We start from the raw sequence: 12,054 nt of genomic DNA, 5'->3' as shown, positions 1-12,054 counted from the left end.
GTCTCCCATCCAAGTAGAATAGAATAGAATAGAATACTCTTTATTAGTCATTTTGTACATACATACAAATGAAATGTACTCTCTGCATTTAACCCATCCTAGCTGTGTAGCTAGGAGCAGTGTGCAGCCACCGTGCAGCGCCCGGGGACTAGCCAAGCCCATACCTGCTTTCTTCCGTCATTTGGCAGAGCTAGGGTACATGTTGGTATGGCTGCCGGATGTGGGTATGTGTCCTGGTCGCTGCACTAGCGCCTCCTCTGGTCGGTCAGGGCGCCTGTTCAGGGGGGAGGGGGAACTGGGGGGAATAGTGTGATCCTCGCGTATGGTACGTCCCCCTGACGAAACTCCTCACTGTCAGGTGAAAAGAAGCGGCTGGCGACACCACATGTATCACAGGAGGCATGTGGTAGTCTGCAGCCCTCCCCGGATCGGCAGAGGGGGTGGAGCAGCGACTGGGGCGGCTCAGAGAGTGGGATAATTGGCCAGGTATAATTGGGGAGAAAGAGGGGGGGGGATCCACAAAAAAAAATGTTATGTGTACATGTGCATAACTGCCTGTTTGTGTTTCTTTGTGTGTGTGTGTGTGTGTGTGTGTGTGTGTGCATGCCTGTGTGCATGCTTGCATGCATGTGTGTATGTGTGTGTGTGTGTGTGCATGTGTGTGTGTCCATAGCTAAAGACCCGTGTGCAGTGGATAATGGAGGCTGCAGTCTCTATGGTGTGTGTAAAAGGACCCAGCCAGGACGTCGGGAGTGTGTGTGCAGCTCGGGGTATTCCGGTGATGGCCTGGTGTGTGTAGGTAGGCCGGCTATTGTCATGAATTGGATTTTGAACAACAAGTTCTGCTTTGTGTAAAAGGTTCTCTTCAAACTACAAAAAGCACCTGGCGACCACGTGTTACCTCCGGCTTGGTCGGGCGTCCCTACAGACACAATTGGCCGTGTCTGCAGGTGAGGAGCCGGATGTAGGTATGTATCCTGGTCGCTGCACTAGCGCCTCCTCTGTTCGGTCGGGGTGCCTGTTCAAGGGGGAGGGGGAACTGGGGGGAATAGCGTGATCCTCCCACGCGCTACGTCCCCCTGGTGAAACTCCTCACTGTCAGGTGAAAAGAAGCGGCTGGCGACTCCACATGTATTGGAGGAGGCATGTGGTAGTCTGCAGCCCTCCCCGGATCAGCAGAGGGGGTGGAGCAGCGACTGGGACGGCTCGGAAGAGTGGGGTAATTGGCCAACTACAATTGGGGAGAAAAAGGGGGACAACCCCCCCCCCCAAAAAAAGAAAAACTACAAAAGGCATGCTCCATAGAAGTCTGTGCAGTAACACATTTTTGTTCTGGGTCTGCTGTTGTTTCATTATTTTGAATGTGTAAAGGCACTTGGGAGGCACGGTGCCACAGTGGTAAGCGAGGTCGTCTCACAGCAAGAAGGTCCTGGGCTCGGGCCTCGGGGTAGTCCAACCTTTGGGGGTCGTCCCAGGTCATCCTCTGTGTGGAGTTTGCATGTTCTCCCTGTGTCTGCGTGGGTTTCCTCCGGGGGCTCCGGTTTCCTCCCACAGTCCAAAGACATGTAGGTCAGGTGAATCGCCCGTACTAAATTGTCCCTAGGTGTGAATGTGTGTGTGTGTGTGTGTGTGTGTGTGTGTGTGTGTGTGTGTGTGTGTGTGTGTGTGTGTGTGTGTGGCCCTGACTGCTGGGATAAGCTCCAGCATCCCCGTGACCCTCAGAGCAGGATAAGCGATTGGGATAATGGAGGGATGGATGGAGGGATGGAGGGAAATGGCACTTGAAGCAAGGGTTAAATTATGTTTTGCTGTTGAACTACACGTGGAGCAAACTATATGAGATTGTGTGATATGATTGTGTCGTACTTATATGTACACAGTGGTTCTTGTGTTTTCTTTCAGAAATCAACCCATGTCTTGAAAGAAATGGAGACTGTCAGGTCAACGCCGACTGTATTCACACTGGACCCAACAAAGTAAATGCTGAGTCGTTTCATACTTACTGTGCCTGCATGTCTGCAGGTTGGTCATGTGTCTTATGCCCCTTGTCCACTGCATGGTGCCGGCTCAACTCAACTCGCTTTTTTTGCTTTTCCACTGGGCAAAAGTTAGGGACAGTACCTGGTACCAGGTACTGTTTTTGGTGCCACCTCCGTCGAGGTTCCAAGTGAGCTGAGCCTATACTAAAAGGTGACATGAAAATATCACTGTAAATAAATAAATATTTATGTGAATATAAAATATTCTAAAATGAATAAATAAATGAAAATATTTACATTTAAATATCAATAAAATAAAGAGATAAAATGTAAACAAAAACATAAATACAATTTATTTATATTTATTTAAATACAAATAAAATCTGAGCACTGATTGGCCAGAGAGAAATTGAACAGCTCTGTTTAGAACCAGGAAATGCCAAAGCGAGTCTTATGAAACTTGTATTATAGTTGATAATCTATCCATGTACAAAAAACATTTGTTGTCAGTGAATCTCTCAGTTACACTAATATTGTTCATGTGAAGCACATTTAGAGTTAGTCTTGTTGATTTTTTTGAAAATAAAACACTCGTGTGGGGCGAGTCAATGAGTCAGCATGCCCACAAATGACCAGCCGGGCTTCGCCGTGGGGGATACTATCTGCAGTGGACAAGCACATCCCAAGAAGTAAAGCGAGCAGAGTCGAGTTGAGCCGACACCATGCAGTGGACAAGGGGCATTAGACTGTTCTTGCTTCTTGCTGTGATTCAGACTCCTCTTTACATGTGCCCCCCTTGTGTAATTCTTATTGGTGTTCATTCATTCCCTTGTGCGATTCCTCTGCACAAGGTCCGTGAACTTGTACATAATTCTGGTCACGTTTGTGTTGACATGCTTTTCTAAATCGTGGTTTAGAAAATGGATCTAGAAAATTGTAAATTTGCACATTTTGATGTTTCTTTGTAGACATTGCCTTCCTCTGTAAATATGATTCGTTAAGAAGTTTACAGAGTACTGTGTAGCAAAGTTGTCTTTCTTATGTGCCTGTTTAATGGAAAATGTAAAGGTTCTTCCGTGTAAAGGTCTAATAGTAGGAATTTTCTTCTATCTAGTCTGTCATCTTTATAATCATGAAATAACATTTTTGTTCACCATCATCACTTTCATAAATATCATTGATCAACTTTTGCCATCGTAAAATGTTCTTTTGCTTATTATCTTTATCTAATATCATCCTTATTACTCTCAATGCTTTATTGACACGATAACGGTCAACATTCAACCTAATCAGGGCGTCCGGGTAGCATAGCGGTTCCGTTGCCTACCAACACGGGGATCACTGGTTCGAATCCCCGTGTTACCACTGGCTTGGTCGGCCGTCCGTACAGACACAATTGGCCGTGTCTGCGGGTGGGAAGCCGGATGTGGGTATGTGTCCTGGTCGCTGCACTAGCGCCCCCTCTGGTCGGTCGGGGTGCCTGTTCGGGGGGGAGGGGCAACTGGGGGGAATAGCGTGATCCTCCCACGCGCTACGTCCCCCTGGCGAAACTCCTCACTGTCAGGTGAAAAGAAGCAGCTGGCGACTCCACATGTATGGGAGGAGGCATGTGGTAGTCTGCAGCCCTCCCCAGATCAGCAGAGGGGGTGGAGTAGTGACCAGGACGGCTCGGAAGAGTGGGGTAATTGGCCGGATACAATTGTGGAGAAAAGGGGGGGGGGTTTACCTAATCTAATCCAATAGGTTACAATATAATATAATATAATACAATATATTATAACGCATAATCGGTCTCAAAGCCATTTGCCTGTCTGTACGATTCAGTTTCAGTGACAGATTTCTTCTCAATAATCTCCGTGTACAGACTGTCTGTGCTTGCAGTAATGGCTACACAGAACAGGGACAGAACTGCATCCTGTTCGATCTCTGTCAAAAGGTATCAACCTGCTGCGGTGTGCAGTTACCCATTTATTGTGTTGGCAATTTGTAAATCCATAAATGAAGTACTTTTGAAAAATCTTGAATGAATTGTACTTTGTGTATTACAAAACCAAGCAGAGTATTCTGTATAACAGCGCCTTTATGTTTTTACCAGAAAAATGGGGGATGTCACCGGTACGCCCGGTGTAACACCACCGGTCCCGGTGAGCGCTCCTGCAAATGCTTTAATGGATACAAAGGAGACGGCATCAACTGCAAAGGCCCTGTGGCGAAGGTGAGGGAAGCAACCGCCGTCAGTACCACGTTGACCACAGATCCGTGTGTGCAACCTCTTTTCACCGAATGTCTTCTTCGATTATTTCCTTCCCACAGGAACTCTTCTACAGGAAGTTAAAGGACTTTTACCTCGGCTTGATGGTAAGAGATGATCATGTCCACATCTGGGTGACACCGTTTCTTAACTGCTGGAAGACTTATCTCCATTTCTTAAAATCACTGCCAGCATATCCTGCCACCGTGAGGAAAAACTTGACCGGGGCTGAATTTTCCTTTTAGATAACTGAGATTTCGTTGCAAGGCCGCGGTCCATTCACCGTCTTTGCTCCGACCACAGAAGCATTTCTGAAAGAACAGAATGGCAAGAACAGGGTGAGAAAACCGATTTCCCGAATCGTTTGTCTGGATCAGCTGCGAATGCCCGAGACGATTAGAGGTGTGATTTTCTTTCTAGATCAAACCTTTGATGGCGAGCAAGCACAAAGAAATGTATGCCAATGTCCTTCGCAACCACATAGTGATGTGCCACACCCTCCTGGCCAGTGACCTGACCACCGCCAGAAACCTGACCACCGTGGCGGGGGAGGTCTTAACCACCAAGTTCTCTGAGGTGACCAAGTTGCTATCCTTGTTTCCCGGCGTGACCCATACCTTAGTCTGTATTAATTAATCTAGGTCATGATTTAACCTCCAGATAGCTGGTAATATATTTTCTTAGGGTTCACCTTAATCAAGACAAAGCATTTTGTCAGTAGTTTTTATGCATGCTCAATAGACGTAGACTGCTTGTATGTGTCATTGCCTCATATGCATGTCTCATACACACAAGGGAATGAAATTACATTTCACACGGACCTCAGTGCCACATAAAACCAAATAACACACAATAAATATTAAAAACAAAAAGTACATTAAAAACAAGAATTACAAGCATCACAAGCACACCTGTGCTTGTGATGCTTGTAATTCTTGTGAGAAAGACAGTCAAAAAGTCATTTTATGGAAGGTTTAAGTGTCCAGGCTGTTGAGAAACCTCACAGCCTGAGGAATGAAACTGTTGCATAGTCTGGTGGAGGCAGCACAGATGCTCCGGTACCTCCTGCCAGGGGGTAGAAGGGTGAAGTGGATGTGGGAAGAGTGGGTGGGGTCCTTCATGATGCTGACAGCCTTCCGGGTGCACCGTGCATCATAGGTGGCCTGGATGGATGGGAGAGCAGTTCCTATGATCTTTCCAGCTGTCTTCACTATCCGCTGTAGGGATTTTTGGTCGGAGGCGTCGCAGTTCCCATGCCAGACAATGATACAGCTGGTCAGAATGCTCTCTATGGTGTCTCTGTAGAATGTGATGAGGATGGGTGGGGGGAGACTCGCCTTCTTCAGACACTGTAGGGAGTGAAGATGCTGCTGGGCCTTCTTAGAGAGCGCAGTGACATGTGAGGTCCTCTGTGATGTGAACTCCCAGGAACCTATTACTGTTGACTCTCTCCATGTCCATACTATTGATGGTCAGAGGGGTATGGTGGGCGCTGGTCTTTCTGAAGTCAATAATGACCTCCTTAGTTTTCTCTATATTTAGGGAGAGGTTGTTGTTTTTGCACCTCGCCACCAGTTGATCCACCTCCGCTCTGTATGATGATTCATCATTGTTGCTGATGAGACCTACCACTGTGGTATCATCAGCAAACTTTATAATGAGGTTGGATCCAGTTAAGATCAAAAAACAGTTGAATCAGCTCATCTGGACACAGCGGTGAGCCGATCAATTCATTCTCCATCTGGTCTGCTGCTGTCTCCTATTCTCGGTATTTATTTTATGGCATTTAATGGATTGCAAAACATCTCAAGCCCAAACCAGATAATAAATCTAAAAATATTCTTACGCCACCACGCAGCCCCTGAATGGTAATGCAAAAAAAGGGAGGTGATGCAACCAGTGTTAAAGAAGCTAGCCAACATAGAGGCAATGCTTTCTGCAGGGTAACTACGATATATATATATATATATATATATATATATATATATATATATATATATATATATATGTATATACACACACACACACACACACACACACACACACTATTTGGTTATTGCTGAGACACACATGCTCCACTATGTTAGTGTTATACACAAATATGCCCTGGGCAGCATGGTGGTCAAGTGGTTAGCACTGCTGCCTCACAGCAAGAAGGTCCTGGGTTCGAACCCCAGGCCATCCCAGGTCCTTTCTGTGTGGAGTTTGCATGTTCTCCCCGTGTCTGCGTGGGTTTCCTCCGGGTGCTCCGGTTTCCTTCCACCATGAAAAAGACATGCATGTTAGGCTTAATACTCCTGTCTGTGCCCCTGAGCAAGGCAATGGAAAGAGGAACTGGAGTTGGTCCCCAGGTGCTGCAGCTGCCCACTGCTCTTATATAATAACATGGGTTAAATGCTGAAGACAGATTCGTTGCAAGAATACAATGTCAAATAAAGCGGCTGTCTTCTCTTTCTTGATGTTATTCTAACACGAGTTTTCCTCTCCAAACAAAGACACCTGCTTTTTTCAAGTTACGACAGACCAAAATGCAGTTTTGCAGTGGGAGCTTTTTACATTGACTGCTGTTTGCTAATGAGTTACTACTGTAGTCTCCTCTATCCTCTCTTCTCTGCTCTACTTTTCCTCCATCGGCACAAGATAAAGCTCTACTGTTCATCAGTATTTCAAGTTATTGTACTTATTCCCTTGACCCTTTATTTGGCTGTGCGTTTGTTTGTGTGTGGGGGAGTTCCTCATACCTTAAGTACTTTACTGATAGTAGAAACACATACATTATCATGCATGTCCACTGTTATTTTCAGGGCAGCCTCTTCATCAACCAAGCTAATGTGACCTACACTGATGACGTCAGCACCAACGGAATCATCCATGAGATTGACACTATACTGTTTCCATCCACACTGGGGAAAGAAATGGAAGCAAATGTGCAGGTACTTATGGGACTATGAATCTGACCGTAACGTAAAATCATGTGGAACAAATGGGCTGTTTAACTTTTTAATAAATAGATAAAAAAAATTATGTTATGAGGCTGCAGACTGAGAGTTGATTCTGAGTTAGCCTATGAACAAAGGGAGTTAGAAATAAACAAATGCTCAGTGATCACCAGCGAAGACTGTTGTTGTACTGGGCAGCTCTCAAGTGTAAATGTGGAACAGTGTGAATGTGTGGAACAGTGTAGATGCGTAGAACAATGTGAGTGTGTGGAAAGGTTTGGCTGTGTGGAACAGTTTGGATGTGTGGAACAGTTTGTCTGTGTGGAACAGTGTGGATGTGTGGGAACAGCATGAATGCGTGGGAACAGTGTGAATACATGGAACAATGTGAATGCATGGAACAGTGTGAATATGGAACAGTGTAGATGTGTGGAACAGTGAGAATGTGTTGAACAGTGGGAATGTTTGGGAACAGTGGGACTGTGTAGAACAGCATGGATGTGTGGAACAGTGTGGATGTGTGGAACAGTGGATGTGTGGGAACAGTGTGAACGTGTGGGAACATTGTGAAAATGTGGAACAGTGAATGTGTGGAACAGTGTGAATGTGTAGGAACAGTGAATGTGTGGAACAGTGTGAACGTGTGGAGCAGTTTGAATGTGTGGGAACAGTGTGAATGTGTGGGAACAGTGAATGTGTGGAGCAGTGTGAATGTATGGAACCGTGTGATCGTGTTGAACATTGTGAATGTGTGAAACAGTGTGGATGTATGGAACAGTGTGGATGTGTGGAACAGTGTGGATGTGTGGGAACAGTGAACGTGTGGGAACATTGTGAAAATGTAGAACAGTGAATGTGTGGAACAGTGTGAATGTGTAGGAACAGTGACTGTGTGGAACAGTGTGAACGTGTGGAGCAGTTTGAATGTGTGGGAACAGTGTGAATGTGTGGAACCGTGTGATCGTGTTGAACATTGTGAATGTGTGAAACAGTGTGGATGTATGGAACAGTGTGAATGTGTAGGAACAGTGAATGTGTGGAACAGTGTGAACGTGTGGAGCAGTTTGAATGTGTGGGAACAGTGTGAATGTGTGGGAACAGTGTGAATGTGTGGAGCAGTGTGAATGTATGGAACCGTGTGATCGTGTTGAACATTGTGAATGTGTGAAACAGTGTGGATGTGTGGAACAAAGTGAATGTGTGGAAACAGTGTGGAACAGTGTGAATGTCAGGAACAGTGTGGATGTATGGAACAGTGTGGATGTATGGAACAAAGTGAATGTGTGGAACAGTGTGGATGTGTGGAACAAAGTGAATGTGTGGAAACAGTGTGGAACAGTGTGAATGTCAGGAACAGTGTGGATGTATGGAACAAAGTGAATGTATGGAACAGTGTGGAACAGTGTGAATGTCAGGAACAGTGTGGATGTATGGAACAGTGTGAACGTTTCGAACAGTTTGAGTGTGTGGAACAGTGTGGATGTATGGAACAGTGTGGATGTGCAGCAAGGTGTTGCAGAAAATGAGCACACGTGCTCAGAATACTCCCCTGGGTAAATAAAGGATAAAAAATGGGGAGATAAAAGCATGAACAACTTACTTGTTCATTCATTCATATATTAATTCCTTCCTTCATTCTGTCATGTATTCTGTATTAAAGAGGCCAGAAACACTAAAACATTTTTTTTTTTTTTTAGGTATTAACTGATCTGTTGAGAGATGTTTCAGCCAGCAGACAGTAATAACAGACATGGACTCCACAAATAACTGCATCTACTGATGTGGAAGTCAGGCTGTTTTTTTAGGCACTAAATTATTTTTTGGAGGGGGACTGAAAATCCATAGTAAATGAATGTCACTGGATGTTTTGTGTAACGAATTTGCGTCGTCAGTTTTAAAACTGTTACAGCCTCCCAGTGTACATACAGACTGCACACCAGCGAGCCGTTGAACCATCTTAACACCATCGGCTGAAGAGCTGGGAGCTTCATGGCTCTTTAATAATCTATGTTGTTATTATTCACCAGTTAACTCTATAAAAGAAGCAGTGTCGTTGACTTGTACACAGTACATTAACTCATACATCCTTCTCTCAAACAACCCAACGCAGATAAATTTGACAGATGTGGCAGCTTGGCACGGTTATAAGACCTTCATCAAACTGCTGGAGGTAAGTTCAAACCATCTGCCTTGCTCTTAAGTGAGATGTGAGGCCACTTGAATATTGCATTTTATTTAAGACAAATATATTGAAAGTGGACGGGGCTTTTTTTCTCATTTGAGAGATGCAGTCATCCCTGAGCCTGCTCAGCCGATAAGCTTCTGTACTTCTTTCAAGTGGTCACAGTCTGACATGTATGCTTTATAAACCGGTACTAGATCAGGCCCATACTTTTCCTCCATGTCTACCAGGACACAGGCGTGATGGATTTGTTGAATGGCAAACTATACCATCCATTCACCATATTCCTCCCTTCGGACCGGGCCCTGGCCTCCCTGCCCCAGGAGCAGAAGGATTTCCTCTACAACCAGCAGAACCGAGCCCAGCTGCTGGAGTATGTGAAATACCACATCCTTCACAGCCAGAAGGTAAAGGCTGCGAAGCCGACGTGCTGAGCGGCAACGTACCACATCTTTTGGTAGTGTTTGTTGGTAGATACGTACAGTCTACTGATTAAGACTGACTGGCGGAGTTTTCTGACAGAATAGGTGACTTAAGGGGCGTCCGTGTAGCGTAACAGCCTATTCCGTTGCCTACCAACATAGGGCTCAGCGGTTCGAATCCCAGCGTTACCTCTGGCTTGGTCGGGCGTCGCTGCAGACACAATTGGCCATGTCTGTGAGTGGGAAGCTGGATGTGGGTATGTGTCCTGGTCGCTGCACTAGCGTCTCCTCTGGTCAGTGGGTGTGTCTGTGCAGGGGAGGGGGGACTGGGGGGAACAGCGTGATCCTCCCATGTGCTACGTCCCCCTGGTGAAACTCCTCCCTGTCAGGTGAAAAGAAGCAGCTGGCGACTCCACGTGTATCGGAGGAGACATATGGTAGTCTGCAGCCCTCCCCGGATCGGCAGAGGGGGTGGAGCAGCAACCGGGACGGCTCGGAAGAGTGGAGTTATTGGCCAAGTACAGCTCTCTTTACTTACTGTTGGTCATTCCTATAGCAATGTATTTTCTAATCTGTACATCGTATATCATATAGCATATCGTATAGCATATATCATATCACATCATATCATATATCATATCATATCAAGCATATCATATAGTGTCAGGATATATGTGTCATATTATGCCTGATATGAATTATATCAAATTTCGACATCTTTTTGCATTGGTAACCTGTAGAGCAGGGGTCGGGAACCTTTTTGACTGGGAGAGCCATAAAATCCAAATATTTCTAAATATATTTCATTGAGAGCCATATAGTATTTTTAACGTATAATAAATTAAATATGTCTTACTTTTAATGCGACTTCTGGTGCTGCATGGTTTTGCTGATGGCCTTGTAGTCTGGTTCATACGTGGTGAGGTTGAGCTTCATGCAGGCGTTGAGGCTTCCATCAGTTAAACGTGAGCGTAGGTTGGTCTTAATGTTCCTCATATGCGAGAAAGACTGTTCACATGCATATGTAGAGCCAAACATGGTCAATACGGCAATACTCACACGCTGCATTGTGTGGTATGTCACAGGAAGCTCGTTCCAAGTTTTAAGAATCAGCTGGTCTTCAGGTTGAAGATTTTTAATTTCTGTCCACTTGTGTTCCCTCGCCAGCTCTGCTCGCTGTCGCGCAAGACTTTCCAACTCTCCATTAAGTGACTTGAACTTACTCATCCACATGTCTGATGCCTTCAGGTCAGCAACTTCCAGCTCAAAGTCTCCGATAGAGACCCCGGGGATGCATGTCAGGTCGATTTTGTCCACTGCACACTCATGTGGATGAGTGATGAACTTGAAAAGACCAGTGCGCGCACGAAATTCTCCAAAACGTGCTTTGAATGACTGCAGGAGATTGAACGTAAAGCCAGCTAGCTGCTGGAGATCCAGATGTTGAGTGGAGTCACTTGCTAAGCATGCATCTCTAAATTGTTGCAGTCTTTCAAAGTGCAGAAGACGACCTGTTTCAATGTCCCTGAGAAAGACTTCCAGCTTGCTTTCAAATGCAAACACTGCTTGTTGAAGGGATGAGATTGTATTTCCAATACCTTGCATTTTCACATTGAGCTGGTTCAGATGGCCAGTTATGTCCACGAGATAGTGAAACTGCAGGAGCCAGTCAGTGTTGTCTAGCTCAGGATGCTTGACGCCTTTCATTTCAAGAAAAGTCCGGATTTCACTCAGGCAAGCTGCAAAACGGCTGAGCACCTTCCCCCTTGACAACCAACGCACGTTGCTGTGTAAAAGCAGACCGGGATAATGATTACCAACTTCTTCTAACAGAGCTTTAAACTGGCGATCATTTAAAGCTCGGGCAACAATAAAGTTGACCACTCGAATGACCAGAGACATCACCTCGCCAAGCTCCTGGCCACACGTCTGAGCGCAAAGCGCCTCCTGGTGCAGGATGCAATGAAAACTTAGGATGGCTCTCTTTTCATGTTCACGGAGAAGCGCTACAAATCCTTTGTTCTTCCCCAACATACAGGGTGCACCATCAGTACAGACAGAAATAAGTTTATCCATCGGTAGTTTTTTTTCTTTAGCAAACTCCATGAAAGACATGAATAAATCCTCTCCTCTTGTTGTCCCTTTCATTGGCAAAACAGCCAAGCTTTCCTCACGCAGTGTGTCACCTGCAGCATACCTGGCAATGATACTGCACTGAGATAGATGGCTAACGTCTGTTGACTCATCTAACGCGAGAGAAAAGTATGTCCCGGCGTTTATG

At 45.4% G+C, this 12,054-nt stretch overlaps 1 protein-coding gene across 2 annotated transcripts in view; it reads left to right on the top strand.

Annotated features, from left to right (window-relative positions):
- Window positions 1-12,054, top strand: part of stab2 (stabilin 2) — a 78,454-nt gene that overhangs the window by 48,454 nt on the left and 17,946 nt on the right. The window contains exons 42-51 of one of the 2 annotated variants that reach the window (XM_056276506.1): window positions 674-799; window positions 1,903-1,976; window positions 3,844-3,915; window positions 4,075-4,194; window positions 4,293-4,337; window positions 4,476-4,568; window positions 4,651-4,806; window positions 7,035-7,163; window positions 9,280-9,339; window positions 9,582-9,758. In XM_056276506.1, the coding sequence (XP_056132481.1) occupies window positions 674-799; window positions 1,903-1,976; window positions 3,844-3,915; window positions 4,075-4,194; window positions 4,293-4,337; window positions 4,476-4,568; window positions 4,651-4,806; window positions 7,035-7,163; window positions 9,280-9,339; window positions 9,582-9,758 (1,052 nt within the window). The remainder of the gene's footprint in view (window positions 1-673; window positions 800-1,902; window positions 1,977-3,843; window positions 3,916-4,074; window positions 4,195-4,292; window positions 4,338-4,475; window positions 4,569-4,650; window positions 4,807-7,034; window positions 7,164-9,279; window positions 9,340-9,581; window positions 9,759-12,054) is intronic. The other variant, XM_056276507.1, reaches the window with a different exon arrangement.

This window comes from Lampris incognitus, chromosome 3 (genome assembly GCF_029633865.1).
Source record: "Lampris incognitus isolate fLamInc1 chromosome 3, fLamInc1.hap2, whole genome shotgun sequence".
Taxonomy (NCBI): domain Eukaryota; kingdom Metazoa; phylum Chordata; class Actinopteri; order Lampriformes; family Lampridae; genus Lampris; species Lampris incognitus.
This window is presented reverse-complemented; position numbering and strand designations above follow the sequence as displayed.